Raw genomic sequence first — 21,376 nt, 5'->3', positions numbered from 1 at the left:
CAAATGTTTAAAAATCTTTGTTTCCCAAGCATCCTTGATCCTCTGTCAAAATCCCCAATTTTTATTTTGCTAGGTGATAAACAGTATGATAGCTACAAACTACAAAATTCCCATCCATCCTTAATTATTTTGTTTAATATTAAGTACAGTCAACATCATTGCAAACTAAGAAGAAATTTTGACTACTACAGTAAAAGTACCCATACATATTGTGTTTGATCAAGTCTGTTTCACTTCTGTTCTTCCTAATCCAAGCAAGCAAATCACTTTTGGTGCTACAGGGTGCCAGGCACAACAGCTGCCTCCTGTCCCCTTCATCAGGAATAACTCAACCTTCTCAACTGAAAGACTACCTATATCTTTGTTGTTTAAACTATTCAAGTGGTAAAAAAATGCCACTGGCTGCAGGTATCAGGACCAAAAGTAAAGAGAAAAAGCCAGCCAGCAGTATCAGATGGAATAATGAACAGATTATTACTTGTTCAGCAATTGAGTGTGATCATTTCTATCTAGTTTTTCTACTCTACAAGAGTAAAGGAATTGCTAATACCAAATATATATTAAAGAATTAGTCCTCCTGCCCTATGTATGATGAGGCCATGGCAAGCAGTTGACAGTTGATCGATTCCCAATACATATATTTGCTCAATAGCACATATTCCTGGTTGCTTCATCACAGCCCTTCCTACACTATGTGTGGGATACATCTGATCCATTGGGTTACTTACTGGGAGGCCCCACAAATGCATGATCAACATTTAAGTCATCATCTAAAATAACTGCTACCTTTCTAGAGGCATAAGAATTTACTGCCAGTAGGATTTAAGATTAATATGTGCAACTTTACTTTGTATGTATGCTTGGCGGTTCAAAGGTAAATACGTTTAAATACATTTCTGCTTCTAGACAGCTTGCCAGGTTTATTTTGCTTTACACTTTTACTTGAAGGATTAGTTATGCAAGTGCCATATCGTTACGTAACTGTACTAATCCACACAGTATTCAACTCAAAGACTGTTTTCAGTTCTAACTCCCACCTCAAAAGGAGCCAGGAAAGACACACAACACAGCAAAAGATCAGACAAGTGGACCATCTTCATAACAACCAGTTAAACACAGGATCCTTCAGCCTGGAACAAAGATCATATAGCTCCGCACTGCTCAGGATTTCATGGACACAGTGAACAGAGTTGTGCAGGGCTGTTCACCACCTCCTCTAGTACAAGAATTGGAGAAAAGTAAGCAAAACCCACATACTGGAGACTCAAAACACCCCAGAGAACTGGTTCTTCACACAAGCAGCAATCAGGCTGCAAAACTCTTTTCTCCTAGGCACTCTTGATGCAAGAGCTCTAGATAAAAATGGACCTGAAACTACTAAATACAGACTGAATCACAATTCATGGAAGCTGGGATGAGTATCACATGGAGCCACCAACAGGCATTTCCCTGTGCTTACACTCTTCCTCCTTGGCACTCTCTACCATCCGCAGGATGAAAGACAGGACAGGCTTGTTTGGGCTTGGAATAAGACATTCAGTTTATCATGGGTTGTCACAAAAGTTTTCCTTTATTCTTTTAAACTAATTAACAGTATACATGTTTCCACAATAATTATATGGTAAGTGATCAGTTTGAGGTTCAGAAGCCAGGAAGGTACAAGATACAAACAGGATCATCTGAAGTTCTGTGCTTGAGATGGATGAACCTGGGAAGTACACAAAAGCGTTGAAAACTGTGTTCAGCACAGCCATACTATCCTCAGAAATACAAACACTGTCATCCACAGTGTGCCTATTTAGATGGCAGGCACATTTGGGAAGCCCAAATGTTTTAATGAATGGTTTTATTAGGAGCCAGATCCACCCACTTATTACTTCCTACACCCCAGCACCCCACTGAAAGAATTAGGTGTTTTACAGCATTGCATACATTACCATAAGCTTGCCAGGAATCATTGTTTAAAACACTCAGTTATTCTACCATTAAGAGATTACAGTTTGAGAAAATGTTCTGTAAATCAGCCTAGTAGTTTACTCAATGCTTAATCCCATTTTACAAGATCTAGCCTTACCACTATTCTCTGCCAGAACCCAACAGGACACCTGGTAATGCTAAGCCAAAAGCACCATGTGTAATATAAAGGAAAAAAAGCCAAATACTTAAAAAAAAAATTCCCTCTCACTTCCCTCCCAATACATAGACTTTTCCAGACTTCTGAGATACAGGGCATTTGTCAGTACTACAATTTTGATTATCAGAGGACCGCTAGTGAAACGCAACATATGAAGTTGCACAATAAAAACTCCCAATTCCTGTTTTCAAACAGCCAGTGAGGTTTTAGCAGTCTTTCAAGGCCGGCAGCTTGGCTCTGCAGGATGCAGGTCACCTCTCCCTGAACTGCTGCTGGCAGGCTCTCGCCCAGGCCTGCCGCCCATCCCGGCCAGAGGGTTGGTGTCGCAGTTCCCAGCAAGAGGCAAAAAAAAGGGATGCTCAGACCGGCAACCTGAGGCCAACCTAACGCACGCTCCGCTACTTTATCATTCGTAAGTCTGACGAACAGCTGAGCTGGGGATTCAGGGATGTCTCCAAAAATGCACCTAACGGAAATTTCTCCAGAAAGCAGAGATTCAGGAGCAGTTCATTTACAGCTGGACTGCAAAACATTTTTACTAGCGACAGCGGCTCGGCTCACCACCCTCACAAGCTGCCCACGGCGCTTCCCCCCGCGGCACACCTGCCTGCGCTCCCTGGGCCTGACTCGCCTATGAACCAGCACCCCCGCCCCCCCCCCGCCGTAACGAAGCGATGTCCGCTTTCAGGCGGACAACGAAGACGCCTGAAGCGCCGGAGAGACTGCGAGGGACGGGACGGCACGGCCTCCCACAACGCTGGCCACGCCGACGGAGAGGCCCGCGGTGGAGGCCTCCCTGCAGCGGCGCGCCATGCTCGGCTGAGGAGGCCCTGCCGGGCCTCGGCGGCGGCTCCGCCCGCGGTGGAGGCGTCTCCGTAGGAAGGGCCGGCGCGAAACCCCCAGCTCCGGGTCCGTCCCCCCCGCCGCCGCCGGGGCGGGGAGCGGAGCCGCCGCGGAGCTAGCTGACGGACAGCCCCCGCCGCGACGGGGAGGGGAGCGGAGGGAGGGGGAGAGGACACCGCCCGCCCCACCGCTCCCCCCGCCCGCCCCGGCGCCCCCAGAGGCAGACAGACGGGCGGGCGGTCGCCGCCTGCTCGCCCGCCGCCCCTCGCCCTGCTGAGGCGGCGCTCCCCTCCCCGCGGCGCAGGCCTAGGCCGCCGGCAGGCGGGCGGGCGGGCCGGGCCGGGGCGGTACCTGCGCTGGAAGTCTCTCTCGAAGGGGGCCAGGTAGGGGTCCCGCTCCAGCAGCTGCGGCAGCTTTGGCGGCTGCGGAGGTTGCGTGCTGGCGGCGGCCGCCATCTTGCCCGCCGCGGGATCCGCGCCGCGCCGCGCCGCCGCTATATACACCCGGGGAGGGGGGCCGGGGAGGGGGGCCGGGGCGGGCGGGCGCGGCGCCCCCTGCCTCTCACCGCCCGGCGCCGCCCACCGGCCGGGGCAGCCCGCCGGGGCCGGGAGGCGGCCGCCTGCGCCGCCCCTCCCCGCCCGCCGTGCCAGCCGGCTGGGCCGCGCCAGGCTGTGCTGAGCTTCCCCCCCGGTGCCCGGGGCGGCGGTGTCGGTGCTCCGGGGGCTGCGGGAGCCGAGGGGGCACGGTGCTGGGGGGACTCGTGTCCCTGCCTCCCCTTGGGGCGGGCGAGCGAGGGGTTTGGTGTCGCAGCCCCCGCGCTCTGCCCGCAGGGGGGTGAGAGCGGGAAGGGAGGGGGGAGCGTAAAAGGAGCCGTTTTCCTCAAAGCGGCCGGGGGGTCGGGGCAGGCGGGGGCGGCGGCCTGCGGGGTGAGCGCGGGCCGGGCCTGGGCCGCGGAGCTGGCGGAGCCACCCCTGAGGCGAGGGAGCGCTGCTTCCCTCGCTGCGGAGCCCCGAGCGGCGGCCCGAAATGCCGCTGCTGAGGGGCTGGCGGTGAGGTGAGGGGGCGAGCTGCGCTCTGTCAGTAAGGGAAATTAAAAAAGCAGCTGTCGGAGCCGACCTCCCCGGCAGGGCAGGGCAGGGCAGGGCAGAGCCGGGCAGAACAGAGCCCGCAGGAGGGGGGTGTCAGCTGTCCCTCGGCGGTCCCCAGTTGTTTTTTTAGTGCGTCTTTGATGTCTTTTTCAGTGTGTCTGCTGCCGGCTGAACGCACAAAAAAACCCCACACCAACACCACCAACCCCCCCCCCCCCCAAACAGATTTGGTATCATCATGAGTGCTGGAATAAATTTCTCGACTGTTTGGTAGGGTGCTGGTGTGCTCACAAACAAGCTCAGCAAAACAAGACTCCGGGGGCATCCATGAGTTGTCATAAGCACCGTGTGTGTACAGCAAAATGTCGCTTTACCGGACATGTAAAGAATCCTAAACAGAGTAAGATTAATTCAGTTTATTCTAATGCAGCTCTAAATGCTGAATAGCACAGGTAGATTGCTGTGGAAGTTTTTGACCTAATACCAGCATGTTTCGTTTTTGGATAGGCCACCTAATATCCAAGGCAACTAATCACTAGCCTGACCATGCCTCTAGGCCAGCATTTAGCACTTTTATTTAAGGTCCAGCAATTTTGCTTTGTTTAGACATGTAGTGAGAATGTTTATTTAGAGGCCTCTTTTGAATGTTTTTCAGCCACAGTTTATAAACTTTTCAGCTCCTGGATACCTTACCTCGTTTCCACAACCATCTCCTAAATTGTTACCCTGTTTGTAACTCATCTCCTCTATCTTGGCTTCCTCTGAATTTTAGTGCTGCTTCCCTTTCCTGTCTGCCAGATAACTAACAGCACAGCGTGTAATGAACACTAGCAAGTCATTTATTACTTTACCCAAAATTGGCTACAGTGAAAGTTTCCATACTGATTTGTTTCATCAACAGTGTACATTTAACACTGTATTTCCTTCCTTGCAGCAGTTGCTAGCTACACACGCAAACATGCAAGTACTTTTGTACTTTTTTCTTATGGAGTGCAACAAGTATTCCCTGTCCTAAGAATGAATAGGGCAATACTCGTACTGTTTGTTACAGCGGTTGCCCCAGCAGGAGGCTGAAGCAGTTTTTGTTTGGTTATTGAAAGAAGTAGCATCTACGCTGTAGCAGAACTACCTGTCATATCCAGCACTGGTAGATCAGGATTTCTTTTTTTTCACAGTGTCCAACATTTCTTCAGTCTCACTGGAGACTAAAAAACTGTTTTTAAAATTACCTGTGCTTCTCAAAACTTTCTGCATGGCAGTGATTCCAGTGCCTGCACAAAACCAAAGTTTAACAACTTTTACCATCTTCTTTATTCTTGCTTCTTGCATCATACTATACACATCGTGTTCTTTTGTGAATGTGTCGCTCTTATTCTCACAGTTAACTAGTTTGGCAAACTAAAAGGAGAGAAATTCCAGCTGATTATCAAGAGCCAGGATTTTTTTTGTTACAATGGTTACATGTTATCTGTGCTGCTGCTTTGGGGCTTGCAGCTGTTTGGTGCTGAAGGGGTTGCCTGCTGTTGAAGTGGAGGTAGGGGGGCAATTCCTGCAGCCTTTCAGTTCCCAAGCATAGGAAACAGCTCGTAGGAGCTTCACTCTTAGCACAGTCTGTTTGGTTTTCTTCATTGTGAGAAAGCTCAAGCAAGTTCACAGCACCGTTATTAGCTGTTTGACATAAACACAATAGAGAGATTTATAAATCAGCATTAGCAATTTGTGTAAACAGTAGGAATGTGGCTGTGACTTTTGGCTCCCTGAAGACAAGGACCCCTTCTTAACCTTCATTTGGAAGATTTTAAGTAGAAATGACACAGTATCCAGCCTCACATCCAAGCAACCTCGAACTTCAGGAAGTTAAATTCTGCAAATAGCCCCTGTCCCTATAATAGACAAAGCCCAAATGCTATATTTAACACTCTGTGAACAGGGAAATTGACAACCATACCGTTTGTATCTACTCATGTTCCAGTTTACTTGGGCATGATTTTATCTGCCTGCTTTGTCACAAGTAACTCAAAGATACTAAAGCATATATTATTGTGATCATCTATTACACCGTGATCTAGCTGAGACTCAAAGGATGAGTTTGGCTTTCAGGACACTGCCATTTAGTCCTCTACTTGGAGGCAAAAATGGCAGTTCAAACAATGAATATTGTCCCAACAGCTGAATGCATCTTTGTGCATTTGTCAGAGATTGATACAAAGCTGGCAGCTGCTGCTGCCAGTACAAGTAGGAAAAGGAGGACTGTTTGTAATAACTGCTCTTCTTGGGGGACAGCAGTGGATCATATAGGAGTCGTGTCTAAGGCATGTGTCTGGCACCCGGTTACCACTGAGGCTGGAGTATATCAATCCACTCTAAACTAGTCTTTCAAAGGATGCTCATGCTTAAGTTATGTATACTTTAAAATGTTGCATAGCAATGCTGAGCAGTAACTGTATAGTTACAATTATTATAATATCAATTTAGATTTTTTAAAAATATGTGGAGTTCAAAAAGAAATCAAAAAACATTCAAGATCTGGAAAGCATTGAAGAAAGAGAAAAATGGCTACTCTTGTCATGCAGTACATCCATTCTGATTCACTAATATTTTGCACTTATTTTGCACTTATTTTGCAAAAGATGACAGAGATGCTAAACTGTAGGAACTGTGTTAGGAAAAAATCTTTTTTCCTTAAGGCACTGGTTCAGATTCTCCCTCATCAATGGTGTCTGTTTGTATTTCAGCCAGAACAGATCTGTGTGGTCTGTGGCCTTGACTGGCTCTTGCGGAGCCAGTTCCTGAGCTCCAGGTGCTTCTAAACCTAGTGGCTCAGAGCAGACCTGTTCCCTGCTCCTGGCCTGGCTCTGTAACACACTTCCAGACCTGTCAGAGCCATCTTGGGGTACAGGATTCTGCACTACAGCAGTCATGCACTAGTGCTAATTTCTAGACTGCCCAATCCCACAGCTATGAGGTAGACAGATAACTCATACATGAGTTACAGTGTGGTTCCTGCCATGCCGGTTCTCAGATTGCCCAGAACAGGAATACGGTGAGGGTTTGCTGGAGTTACCTTCTAGCCTGCAGGGAGAGAAAGAGGGCAGTGGCCAAGGATGATGTGTTCCCAGTTTTTATTCCAATATAGACATAAATGGGGCATTGCAAACATCCATACCTGGATGCTACAGTGTGGTCCCAAATACCACAAAGTACTCATTAGCCATTAGTACAAAGTACACAGCCATCAGCTGTGCTCCGTTTTAGCTGTGCAGTCTAGACTCCCAGTTTAAGCCATCTGAGAAGAGATGGCAGGTACCAAAGACAAAGCTATTTTTTAACTCTACCGTTGAGAACATTTAAGAATTACTGATCTCTCAAAGTGACAAGTCACAAGAATCCATTGATTCTTGAAGGATTCCCTGTGTCCTTTAGAGAGGTGTCAGACATCTAAGCATGTTATGGTACACTTTGCAGCCTCCCACCTTTGGACTGGTTTCTACAGGTTCAGTACATAACCAAAAATAGAGTTCAAAATTTGAAAGAAAACTAGCTTATTTTGCCACATTGGCCAGCCATACTTACCCCTATTCAGGTTGGATGGGGCTCTGAGCAACCTGATGTAGTTAAAGATGTCCCTGCTCTTGCAGGGGGGTTGAACTAGATGACCTGTAAAGGTCCCTTCCAATCCAAAGCATTCTGTGATTCTATGATTCTGTTATTTGTTCAAGAATTCATAAGAAATTAATTGCACAGTTGTCATCCAGATCCAATACAAATGCCCCCCTTGAAAAAAAAAATCTGTTAACTTCTTAATTATTGTTTATCTTGGTAGTCTTGTCAGACAGGTCAAACATTGGGAATGGAGATTAAACAAGCTACTTATCCCTATCTTTGGATTCTCCAAGGTGAGACACACAGGAGAAAAGAAATGGTCAGTGTTGCACAGCTGCTGCCAAAGCGAGACCTCAACAGCATGTCAGAGTTCCATAATTAAACCTGCACTTCTAGCAAGGATTCAACTATTTGATTACAAATGAAGAACAAAGCACATATCCTTGAAAATTGCAGCAAACATTCCAAGAATCTGTTACTATATCCATTAATTAGTTTATAGGTTTTGGGGGTTTCATTTTTGGCTTTGGGTTTGGTTTTTTTAAGAAATACAGGGTATTCACTGACGCTATCACTTAGGGTCTTACCTCTGCCCTGTCATGGTATCAGGAGTTTTAAATAACAGCACGTCTTTAAAGATCAAAACTAATGTAAAATCTGAAATACTAAAAAGCCTGTTTCAGGGTTGTCAAATTCCAGTAAGCGCACTTGATGGGAATGCCATTTGCAGTTACCGTGCAGAACAAAATGAAAACATTCCAACAACCTGAAAGTCCTAGATAATGGCTGCTTCTTGCTTTCACAATATTGCAGTATTATTATGATTTGGTGTCCTTATTTTGTGTAACAGAGTATCAAAAAATGTAAATACCTTTCATAGTTGTTTACACAGTAATCAAGACACTTCAAAGTGTGATACCAATTAAAAAATATCAGCAGATGTAGAACAATATTTGTTGTGAAAATGCCTATGAGTCTCACTAAAAAAAGGATTTAATTTAGCAGAAAGTCTTTAGTTTCAAGTAAGAATTTGTGAAACACTTCACAGACACAAAATATAGGAAAACCTTTAGGAATATCATAATATTTTTGGACGTTGTATATACTCTGTTGTATTTATGCCTTCTGTATGTATTTCTCAAAAGTAATTACTGCCAATAGTAACAACCTTCTACAACTGCCAGTACTGCTATTTCCTAGTATTTGCATATGTGTTTATGTGGTGGGGGAAGAACATAAAACGTTTGGGACTCTCTCCTTGATCCCATACCCACAATATTTGGTAACTGTCACCTCTGTCTCACCAAAGTATGTTTATCTCTAATACTTAGGAAATAAGTAGCTTGAGCTCTCCAGAATAGTTGTCCCGGAGGAACGTTGCTGCTATTATTGCAGTGGGCTTCTGTAACAATATATTGCTATTAAACAAGCAACTTATTAACGCTAGCCAAATGTTGTATGGTTTGTATCCAATACACTTAGAATTAAGAATGAAGCACCACAGTTTCAGCAGCAATTTTGCTTTCTTTCATTGTTCATTGCCAGCTATTTCCTAAAATCCCTGACAAGTAATCTTACCTAGGAGGTCTCTTGAAGGCTGGTTGCGTAGTCTCCCATTCCTCCCTGAAACACTACAGGCATTTAGGCTGTCTGGCCTTTTACTCGGAAAAGAAAATGAGGTTGCCAGATACTTGTTCAGAGGATAACCCATCTAATCCTGGGGGAAGTCAAGTGAGGTAAGAAGAAAGGGAGGGATGCATATTGCTAATGCTCTGACAGCTCTGTCAATATAAATTCATTTGTATGTGTAGAACTATTTTAGTTTTCAAAAAGCTGAATAGTACCTAAGTTGCATTCATGAATTTAAGTGCGTACTGAGTTCACCACAGTAAAAGCAGATGAATCTGGTGCAAATTGTCTGTGAAGTGCAGAACTTTTGGAAGTCCAAAATGCGTTTTGCAGACAATCTTTTAGATCTTGGCAGTATTACTTGTGGTTTAGTTTTTAATGGCAGTTGGTGGCAGTTGACCAAATCGATTCTCAGGTGCGACCAGTAGTGTTTTGAATGAACAGAAAGATGGAATAGGAACAAGTTCCTCAGTGCTACACTCAGAATCTTGCTATAGGCAGAAGAGAACACCATATATAGAACTAAGAATTTACTGTTAGTCCAGTAAATGTTTTAATGGTATAACTGTCCAAATTATCTAATTAATATGGAAAAAAACCTACCCTCATTAATAGTGCAATTTAAATTGTTATACAGAAAACTTTATAGTACCTATGCCTTTTCTCTTAATATTGTGCCCTCCTTCCCAGTGTGCCTCTAGGTCCTAAGGTTGGCAGTTTAAGTCTTTCTCAGGCAGATGGGAGCATATGTGCTATGACAAGGCATTGGCCTCCTGAGGTCTTTGCCACACACAGCCTGATGTTCATGGGAGGGGTGGGTGTCTCCCTCCTCAATTTTGAGGTTCCCAGCTGAAGTCTGACAACCGCACCACAGCCTCTCCCAAATGCAGTTGACATTAAGGATGCTGTTGGTCATGCAGGGACTGCGCAGAGCTGTCAAATCCTTTCCCCCAGCAGCACTCACAGACGTGATTTCATGGGTTTAGCAACAGTCACTCAGCCACTAGGCAAGCAATGGCAATGGCAAAAAATCACGGGTACCAGGCTAAAATTCCCCTTTTTGATAGATGGTCTGCTAAACACTGGCTAATCGTTATGTGACTCCAGCAGAGATGTTGCAAACTCTCCTATGACTCAAGGCTTCTTAACAGGACTGAGTGATGGCTCTTGAAGGTGATCATTTTTTCCTATGTGGTCCTGTGTGATGATAACACTTAAGGGTCTGAGGGTATAATGATGTATAACCATTGTAGAATCACCAAAGCTAGTATAACAACTAAAATTACAACTGTAGGGTATAAAGCTAAGTTCGGGTTTCTGTAGATGTCAGAGACCATAGTCTTACTTTCAAGGTAATGATGTAATCTGTATCTTTACATTGCATGTGTCTGTTACCCACTATGAGATAGTTCACAGTGATTTCTGGATGAACGTATGTGAACGTAACTAATCCTACATAGATAATGGCAAAATGACTGGAGCAATTTCATAATCACATCTTGGTCAAATTCTGATCTAAGCAATTGTCAAAATATTGAAAACTCATATCCTTACATATGTAATGCATGTCTTGAGCTGTTGTTTTCCTGGAATCGGCCTAAAGAGACTGTGAAGAACATCTATCATCATGTTCAATAATCAATCTTCATGAATGCACATCTCTTATCTCAGAAATGCTATATCTATGCATCTCCAAAGTTACCCGATTAGCTCTAGTTGAATAGTCATGCAAGGTTACATATTATAAACATAAGTAACATTTTGATACCATATCAGCTTAGGGACTCCTGATTTTCACCATTTTCTACATGTCTTAAAATATCCCCAGTACAATAAATGAAGGTGCCGTATTCACAATCCCGATGATACAGAGCTACATTTAACAGGTATGCAATCCGTTGCCATAGGTGATCGTATTGTATGCAATACAGTTTTCCATGGGAAGTATTTTTATACCTTGGTGATTCACCTTTTCTTCTTAGAGCACTCAAAATTCTATATTTTATAAATATAGAAAGTTTCATCCAGCACAAATACATACATACACACACATTTTTGTTAGGAACATAGTTATTCATAGATTAGTAAGAAGTACCTCTGTCTTCACACAGACAAGCAGGTTTTCTCTTGTTTGGAGATGAATCCTTCGGGTGGGATCCTTTGTCTCTTATTACCTAGGTTTGTATTTTGCTCTTGTTTTTAAACTCAGCCATGGCATTTGAGTTAAAAGAAAAGTAGTATGGCTTTCACTTTTCCTATATGCATGTATCATAATAAAAATACGCAGTAAAGAGAACTAAGCGATATGCAGTTTACAGTCTGCATACATTTGGAAGGGATTGCTTATACTATGCTATCTGTGGAAGATAAAATAAGCAAATATTATTAGTAGTAGTTATCTTAGTTATCCAGGCTAAAGCACCTCCCTCTGTATGAGTTTCTGAGGATATCCAGATTAATTAGCTGCATTTCTGTTTCCTGAATACTTTATGTTGAAGTACGTAGCAATGAAATAACTACTTCGTTACTACATAGTTAGAAAATTTACTTTGTATTATTAGATAATGTCAGTAATCCTCCATGTGTTTTTGTTTTGCTTTGGTTCCATCTCTTCTTTGTAACAAACAGCTAAACATTTATATTTTAATTCAAATAGCAGTCTTTACAATTATACATAATTTTTCACCTTAAGATGTTAATTACAATCATGTATTATACAGGTAACTTTTGGTTTTCCAAGTTAATGTGATCCCAATTCCATTAGAATAGTTTAAGGGCTATTAACACTCAGTCAGTGTTCCTCAGTTTCAAACACCCTTCCTTTCCGATATCTCTTTAAGCCTTTTGTTTATCTGTCAAAATTCTCCCTGGATGTTGGATTCAGTTGCCTAATCCTACTCAAGAAATGGTTGATATCACTGCCCAGTCTGATTTTAGTTTAACCAGCCACTCGGTGCAGATATTTCTCACATTTGTGCGATCAGCTCCTGCAGCAGGGCGTCATGCATCAGCAGTCACACTTCTCACAGCAGTTCTGGTTTCTCCTGCTTGAATATTCAGCTTCTTTGTTTGTTAGCACTTCATTCTCTTCCTCTGCCTACTTAATCAGAATAGCCTTCTGAATTGCACAGATCACAGCCTGTGCCAGGTATTCAATCTTTTTGCATTGTATTGTCTTCTCAGGCGACATCCAGGCTCTTCATTGTCCACTTGTCCCGTAGGTCCACCAGGACAGCAGGCCATCCCCAATGATCAGGTTGTACTTTGGTCTGTGTAAAGGTGAGGTGTAAGCAATTAATTGTCTTTTTCCTTATGCCAGTCTTCAGTTAGTGATCTGGTAGCAGGCTTGTTGGAAATACTGTCCCACTACCTCATCTCTTCCTCAGTTTTCTCACATTGTTTCCATGTATGTGTTTGTGCTAGGTCTGACTGTTTTCTTACTACATAATTTCTTACCACTGCATACGTGCATGGGCTACTTTTCTGCTTCTTTTTACTTTGTCATCCCCCTTTTGCCACTTTTACAAAAGAAGAATGTTTGAGACTAAATGCTGACAAAAATAACAGTTTTTACAGCTTCCAAGTCATATACTCTCGTGGATTTTTTTGTTTGTTTTTCTTGTTTACTATTATTTAGTGTCCCCTAGATCACTTCTTCCCTCATATAGGTTGTCAGCTCATTCCATACTGTGCCAGTATCTATAGGCCCTAAAACTAAATGCATTTTTGTGTCCAGGACATCCACTACAGCTCTTTAAATGCATTCTGGTCCTAATTCAAGGCTTGTCCATCTCTACTGTGCACAAAACTTTGAACAGAGCCTGACAACTTTTTCTGCTTCTCATAAATCTCTGCTTTCTTTTGGCTTGTGATTGTCCAGGTGATACAATCTTTCAAATTCTGGTCTTCCTTTTGAAGCTCATACCGTATTATACATCCACTCATAGTAGGCAGTTGCTACTGCAGGAGCAGAGTGGGCATGTCTAGTAAGGGGTTGGATTTGCTTTTCTCCTTCCTTGATTCCCCTGTCAGGCTACCTGGTTTTGTGCTTTACAGATAAGCCATAATAAAAACAAAATCTGTACTTGGCTGGGTCATGAGAAAAGACCAGAGGCAGAGATCACTGATCACCTAGGACTATGATCAGAAGCTTTTAAAACAAGTATCAGCAAACTTTGGGCTTCCATCCAGTGTCCACCTATCATCAGCCTGCTCAGACTGCCATCTGTTTTCTCCTCTTTCTCTCAGGTTTTCAGCAAACTATCATCTTCCACCACAGAGACTGCCACTTACTCAGGCGAGGTTTGCCTGGAGTGAGTCACAGCCAGATACAGAGCGATGTAACTACTGTTTCTCTGCTTTCCTCAGGTCGTTAGTGATCCTGAATCACCTGGGCTGCCCAAAATTCCTTTGCTTTACTGTAAATGAGATACCTGCCAGGACACAAGAATGCACACCCGATGCATTCCTGGTCTTCTATGATGACTGTAGGCTTCTGTCTACAAAAGTTTTTGCAGAGGCTTGGTTGCTCACCAACATACTGGAAGGGTTCACAGAAGGGTTTGCCCACATTCTCCACTAATCTGTTACACTCAAAATCTTGTGTGCTACACCATATACATAGCGCTAAGAATTTACTGTTAGTCCAGTAAATATTCTAACAGTCCAAATTATCTGATTACTATAGAAAAGCCTCACTTCTCTGATGTTATGCGCACCTTTCCAGTGTGCCTCTGGGCCCTGAGGTTGGCAGTTTAAGTCTTCCTGATGCAGATGAGAGAGGGGGCTTGCTTTACAACTCATCAGCCCCTGAGGTCTTCATGAGAAGAACAATGATGTTTGTGTTGGGGGGTTCTAATTCCTCAGTCTTGGGTACGTTTGGTTTTATTTTTAAACCTTTTGCTTACACCATCTGCTTCCCTCATTGATTCCCAGCTAGTTTGAATATTGCACAATATCTTTACTCCAGGGCTCTCAGCAGATATCTGCCATCCTCTGCAATTTTATTCCACTATTATACAAATGTTAACTCTACTAAAATCAGTAGTTTCAGCAATATAAAACTGTAATTCCTTAGTGGAGAATCCAGGAGACAGGTTAGAGAGCTGTGGTTGATTTTTCAAATTCACGGTAGTTTTGCTGAAATACATAGTCAGCAGAGCTGTATAAAACTGGAGGTCATTGCATCATTAAGTTCAAATTTGTCATTTAGCTACTCAAGTAAAGCATCTATAAATGGAAGACATCATGAACATTTATAATGTTGCAGTACAAAGGCCCATTTTACAGTCTGCCTGCAATTTAGTACTTTGTCAATATAGAATTTAAAAAACTTGAGTCCAGTATCTCTTTCCATTTGTTCTGGTTTTGCAGAATTTGCCGCATTTATGTTAAAATTCTGACACAGGTTATGAAAAGACTTATATCTGTGACTGTTGGGACCATGAGCAAATCAGCTGATTGTGCTCTGCTCTCTTATATTAACCAACTGTTCTTAGATAAATATGCTGTAGAAATACTTAAGTATTCACAATGCTCTGTCCTGGTGAAAAATTACAAATATTTTTATGTCTTGTTTTATTCCAGCTCTTTTTCCTCAATCTGAAATACGAGTAATTGTAGTAGGATAAATGACAATACACGGACCAGTAGGTATACTGAGTCTCTGGAACCCATCTGCCATTTACTTTGTGTCATCACTGACCTTCATAACACAGTGTTCTAGGCAAAATTACTGTTATAGATACATATTTTTGCCTTAATATCAACCTTCTATAAATTTAACAGGTTTTTTTGTCAGTGATACAGTTCAGTGTCTCTCGTCAGTCAGGTCGGTAGTAGTCAAATACCAGCCATATTAGTACACTATAAAGAAGGAATCCTTTCAAAAGTCTTTCATGTCTTACCCCCTGTAAAACTTAGTCTCACAAACCACACTAAGATCCTCTCCTGTCATTTTTCTGTTGGTCATTATCTGGCTCTTTTACTATTTGCAGTTAAGGCATTAATTTATGCAAATGAAGAGATTTCTGCATTCATATGATCATTATCCAAACTGTTAGAACTATTTGTTCTGTTTCCTGCTTCTGCTGTTTCAGCTGCACACAGTTAAAATACTGAATTGTTCTTACAGTTCATGAATTATCTGTTGCTTCTTGACCTATGCACTCCCTCAGCTGTCTCCTCAGTAACTCCTGTGTTGTCATCTGTTTCAACACATGCACAAGAAAAACTCACAAAGGTTTCCATCCTGGGACCTGAGTCATTCTCTAAATCAGGACCATCATACTTTGAACAAAAAATCTTCCTCTGCAGAACTTAAGGGCAAGTATTACTTATGTGATTTTACATAAGATGTTTTAGCTTCTCTTACTTTAAATTACTTGTGTGTTTGATTGAAAAGCACATAATTTAGCAGTATCCACCAAAATTTTCTTTGTATTTATAATGTATGTGTTACATAATGCCAAAAACTTAGTTATCCTTCTCAGTTCTGTGTTCTATTTCCTTTAATTTTTTAATCAATTGTCATTTCAAAATATACTCACATCTTCACTGGTTTGGTTTTTGTACATACATCTAATTTCTGTGAACTGCGACTACTTTCCTGTCATCCAGGAAACCTCCAGTGCTCAAGGAACATAACCTCCTGCACAATCAAATTGTTATTCCAGTCATACCATTAAAAGACGCTCACGGTGAATATCAGTCTGGCTTAAGTCATCTGATATACCTAACATTTAAAAGGGCTGACTAATGAGGACATATATTTGACATCCTAGAAGTGAAGAAAAAGCAAGACCAACTGTTTATTTCTTGTCCTTTTCTTAGCACTATAAAACACCATACACATTCTTTGTATTTTTAAATGAACGGACTTGCTTTTAATCTTGCCTCTGTGCTTGCCAAAAATACATACTCTGGTAGGTTGAAGCCACTCTAGCACTACTACAAGTTATTAACACTATGATTTTTCCTCTGTTTATGTCCAAATTGCTGGGTTACTTGCAGCTCTGAATAAGATTTACATGAAGACTTCTGAAGAACTCTGTATTTGAGTTGTATTACATTGCTTGAAATAAAACTTTTCAGCTGATTTCTCCAGTATAATTCTTTTCATGTTTTAGGAATTTTTATGCTACCTCTGTTTTTATAAATGCTGCCTTTGTTAAATTTGTAATCTCCCAAATTAATACCATTTTTATTTTTTTTTCCTTGCTTTGTTTGCTTGCATATTTATCTTTTTCCTATGACTTGTCCAGCTCTTTTTTGTTTTAATGTGGGTTTTTTTCCTCTTTTTTTTCAGTAAGTCATGTGGCATTGTTAAGGAATTTAAAGTTACACGGAAGAAAATTGAGCCCCATGCTGACGGATGAGATAGGCTTTATGGCTTCTCCATGACCTCATTGCATGTTGGTAAAGGGGCAGAACTGTGGGATACAAGTGTCATCAAAATATTTCCCTGGTTTTGTAAGGAGTTTCACAAGGAGTCATTCCTTTTCTGTAAGATGAATCATGGATAACTGTAAAAAAACACCAACACTGCCAACAACAGAAAAATAACTGCCATATGTTGTTTTTTGTTTTTCTAATTTCCTTTCTATAGAATGAAGCATGGATATTAATATTTTTTAAAAAAGCCAACAATAAGAAAAACTATCACCTGTTGTCTACTGTTTTTCTTAAATCTAGAAATGTTTTGCAAATTTAACTTAAATCATTAGTCAGGTGTCTTGCCCCAGTTTTTCATCTTTAGAATAAACTGAAGTATTTCAGCTTTTAGCATCTGTCCTGTTTGTTCACATTATTTCATTTGTATGTTGGGGACCAATTTTTCATAAACATCGAGACCTCTTTCAACACTGACACAATAGCGGGGAACTGAGGTTCTGTTGTATTTCTGTAGTAAATTACATTCATTTTATAACCTATTCAGTACTCAGAAGCATGAAAACAAGCCTTTTTATAAATTTGAATCAGGTACATTGTGCCTTTCAGGTTAATGTATTTTACATACTGCTTTGAGTGCAAGTTTGCATATTAACTGAAAGAGGTTTGATTAGTTTTATTCTCTTCATTCTTTTCTTTTCAAAAAAAGTCTTTTGCATTCTATATTAGCTCTATTAGTAAAAAGTATAAAATGTTCTCTGATAACTTTCCATTATGTTAGAGAAGATTCAACAAAACCTTTAATTTCTGTTGTCTTACATTGTAAACCTGGATAGTTAAGGAAAAGAAAAATCTTCCAAGAATATAGTATCTGTGTGTAAATATAATACTGTCATTTATAGTTAGAGATAATATGCAGAGGTTATAGCTGTGTGAGCTATTTAAAAATCAAAAGCAGCACAGTCAGGATGTAGTCATGTTTGGAGGAGCAGTACATAGAAGTTATCTCTCAAGAACATATCCTTCTAAAGGGTAACCAAATATAATTATTTAATGTGGTGTTGTATAATTGAGATGACTTGGAATTCCCCCTCTTGTAACACTTTTGATCTAGCTGTTAAGTTTGACAGGGTAAGGTTAAATCTCCTTTTCCTATCACGGGTTAGGAATACTTTTAGTGCTAAGAATAGCTTATTAAAGGTGGACAGAAAGTCTCCTTTTCCAATGTACATATTAATTACCATTACACTCAGTGAATTTATCTTTGCTGGCAGAATGACATACCTTGCTGCTGTATCAATGAAAACTGAGTTTCTTGTTGATTAAAACTGTCACTTGCCTGGAATAACTAGGCCCAATGAAGTAAAAACAGGGACAGTGGAGCAAGATTTTGTAAAAATACATGGTTCTGTTCTAAGCAAAACAGCATCTTCTTCTTTTTAGAGAATTTGAATTGAACACAGGACTTTGGAGTCAGTAAACTCAGATGATCTGATCCACTGTTGTTCTGGACCTCATATGACCCTCTGCTCAATTACTGGCTTTGCAGCAATGTCACTGATGGCAGAAAACACATTAGTAAGAAAACTTACCAATGTGCTTGAACCTCAGACCTTGAGGTGAGCAGTGCCAGGGACATCTGCGGCCTGAAGGCAGAGGCAAAACACTCCTTTCCTCCTACAATACACATGGAAAACTCCTGGAAGGAAGAAGGGTTAGAGAATATGTACATCACCAGATCTATGTCCCTTTGTTTCCACAGGAGCACCCTTACCCTTTCCCATATTCTGTGCCCCAGCACAGAGAGAATCACTGTGTAACCACAGTTTAAGAAGTATGCTACAATGCCTTCTTCTATTCAATCTGAAGTAATTGTTTTGACGCACGTCCCAGAGTGCAGTGCACTGCGAGTAAAATATATCCCTAAGAAATTAGTAATATATGCAGCCTTACTTGACTTGCCTTTCAGCTGCTGAAATAAGATACTCATTTTCTCTAAAGTGTATGTAGATGGATGTCTAGAGTTTATGAACTGCCACATGTGTGACTTGGGGATAACTGCCAGAGTTGCAAGGCAAACAAGAAGCTGCCGAGCACTGGATAGTGACAGTGCTTGTCTAATATCCAGTTAAGGATCCACAGTTCCTACTAAGAAGTGCAATCCATCTGTAGAGTTTTTCCAATAGAACAGGCATCTCCAGGTCATCATCATCAAGAGAAGACAAAGTATAGAAAAAAGATTTCAGTATACCTTTGAAGCACATGGTATTGAGGCAAAAAATGCTAAATAAATGATCTCAGCATAATTAGGGAGAAAAAGTTTAGCTAAAGAGTCTGTTATTCAAAGAAAATGGCCACTGCTGCTGCTGCAGAGGTGAAGAAAAGTTAAAAAAAAAGTAATGCATAATTTAGAATGCTTTATTTTCATGCTTTTAATAAAAATTCACAGTATCTTATTGGAACTTGGCCAATTTTTCAACAAAAACCTAACCAAAAATATGACATGATTATTTAAATATTTAACTGTGACCCACTCTGGTATTGAAGGGAAATACAAACCATTAATTATTTAGAAACTTTTTCTCCAGTTGTTTAAAATCTTTTCTATGAATTAAAAATCTTGTCTGTGCATTATTTTTAGTCTGTAGGTAATCCACAGATAATCTGGGACTAGCATTCATATCTGGAAATTTGAGCTCCTTTGGCTTGTTTTGACTGAACTTGCGTGATATTCCCTGTTAGCTGTGGATACTTAGCACATTGCTGGTGCTAGGTGTTTTGGCATGATAGTTCAAATGCTGTTTTGAGTGATTTTTCCCCGAGAGTCATTTAAAATTTGTTGTTTCTATAAGGCTGTGATCATCAAAACCCAAAAGGTACAGTAAATTACTGAGCATGTTCTTTTACCAATTTGACCAAATATTCACAGAAGTGTTTTTCAGCATTCACTGACTGGCAGATAGCAGTGCTTTTATATCCCATAGTACTGTCTCCCATGGAACAGTTGCTGGACCTTGCCTTTACCTAATCTTGTCAGTGCACAGTCTTTCTGGGTGACAGGGCTCTGCCCACATATTACCGTAGCAGAACTCCCCTGAGATGCTCTCCTTTAAACCTGATGAGCCTACAGCATCCTGCATTCTTTATTTCTGCATTTAAATCTCCTTCTCAGAAGTGCATCCCTTAAATGGCTGGGTTTCAGTACATTTGATTCTTTCTCGTTTGAGTGTCCTACAGCTACCACTTTTTTTGTCCAAGCCCCAAAGAAGCATCTCTTTGTTTCTAACCTTATTAACACGGTAAGCCAAACGACCATTCGCCTCTGAATGACGTTTCTCTCTGGGTAGCAGACCAGCGTGCAGTGACTCGCAACCTCTCCTAGAACTGTTTCACAGAAAACGGCAAAATGTTTGTCCATCTGTATCTTGCTGTAAAGCTTATCCACTCCAATACGTGAAGTAAGTCAACCTGCCGCTGGTATGCCAGGCAGTATTGCCAGTGTCACAGGTCCCCTGCTCGGCACCCATCGTTGGGTTTTTCACTGCTGCTCTGGAGATGCTAGCCACCTGTCTCCTCCCCGGGCTGGGTTTGCCCTGAGTTTTGATTGTAAAACTTAAAAATGGAAAGCAGGGCTGTAACCTGGAGATAGGCAAAGTAGGTCATTCCTCAGTTAACAATTCCACCATTTCTCTTTTCATAACTCTTGATATATTCTTGGAAATACCGCTAATCACAGTCTCGTTCCTTGCTTCCTTGATTCTTTGATTAATTTCGAACAAATTCATCATGAAAATATCAAGCAGCTAAACTGAGATACATGTAATATTCATGAAGCAGATATCCCCCCAAGTTCTAACAAAGTCAGAGGCACTTACCCTGCTGGTTAGCTTTCACTCAACATAAGGAAGGATCAACTTATGACCCTTTACTACAGTTAGAGTAACCTAAGGCTGTTTATTTCAACTACTACATTAACTAAACATGATTGTTTTTAATGGGATGATTCTTGGTAGCATTACAGATGGCAAAAAGGAATTTTTTTGGAGAACCTGATTCTTTAGCCACCCCAGGCAGCCAGCTTATGTTCCTCCCTTCTCAGAGAAACATCTATGGGAGAAGTGGTGGCAATCTGAGGCCTCACAAGAGTTCTCAAGGCACAGCTCACAGATAAGCCAGTTTACTGTAGTTAATTTCCTAATCTACTTCATGCTGCTCTACAGTATTATATTCATCCTTCTCACCCTCAGGACTTTTTTTTTTTCTTTTTTTTTAACCTGCCGTACCTAAAGGCAAGTTACAGACCTTATTTAATCCTGAAGAGCAAGGATGTTAATTGGGTTGAAAATGGTAATGATGCATCTAATTCTGTCTTATCTGCAGTGCTCCTCCTGCTCTCAGGACACCTGAGTGCACCTGCATCCCAGAACAGAGGCTCGAACAGGTATTTTTCTGTGTTGCACCCAGCTCCTCCCTTGACCCATTATCAGTGGCACATTACACAGTGAATCAAATATGAATCCCACAATATTTCTCCTCATTCTGTTTCTGAGTAAGAGCAGGTGTATGCTCGACACTTTTTTGATATGTATTGCCTCAGTTAAAGCGTAATTAGCTCCATGAAAAGGAAGGGGATTAACCAGCTCCACTTTAGCGGAGACCTCTATCACCTTTATATTTCAGGCTTCTATTT

General features: G+C 41.6%; 1 protein-coding gene and 1 long non-coding RNA gene across 4 annotated transcripts in view; one reads left to right on the top strand and one right to left on the bottom strand.

Moving 5' to 3' along the window:
- GBE1 (1,4-alpha-glucan branching enzyme 1) overlaps positions 1-3,545 on the bottom strand; it is a 169,776-nt gene extending 166,231 nt beyond the window's left edge. The window contains exon 1 of one of the 3 annotated variants that reach the window (XM_075516458.1): positions 3,329-3,545. In XM_075516458.1, coding sequence (XP_075372573.1) covers positions 3,329-3,432 — 104 coding nt within the window. In that variant the 5' untranslated portion in view covers positions 3,433-3,545. The remainder of the gene's footprint in view (positions 1-3,328) is intronic. The other 2 variants (XM_075516437.1, XM_075516447.1) reach the window with 2 other exon arrangements.
- LOC142416661 (uncharacterized) lies at positions 3,329-21,059 on the top strand. Its single transcript, XR_012777786.1, has 3 exons — positions 3,329-3,360; positions 4,340-4,465; positions 12,481-21,059. It is a non-coding gene; the product is annotated as an uncharacterized LOC142416661 (long non-coding RNA).
- Positions 21,060-21,376: the final 317 nt, after the last annotated feature.

Source organism: Mycteria americana, chromosome 1 (genome assembly GCF_035582795.1).
Source record: "Mycteria americana isolate JAX WOST 10 ecotype Jacksonville Zoo and Gardens chromosome 1, USCA_MyAme_1.0, whole genome shotgun sequence".
Taxonomy (NCBI): Eukaryota; Metazoa; Chordata; class Aves; order Ciconiiformes; family Ciconiidae; genus Mycteria; species Mycteria americana.
Note: the sequence above shows the minus strand (reverse complement) of the source record. Positions and strands in the feature narration are given on the sequence as shown.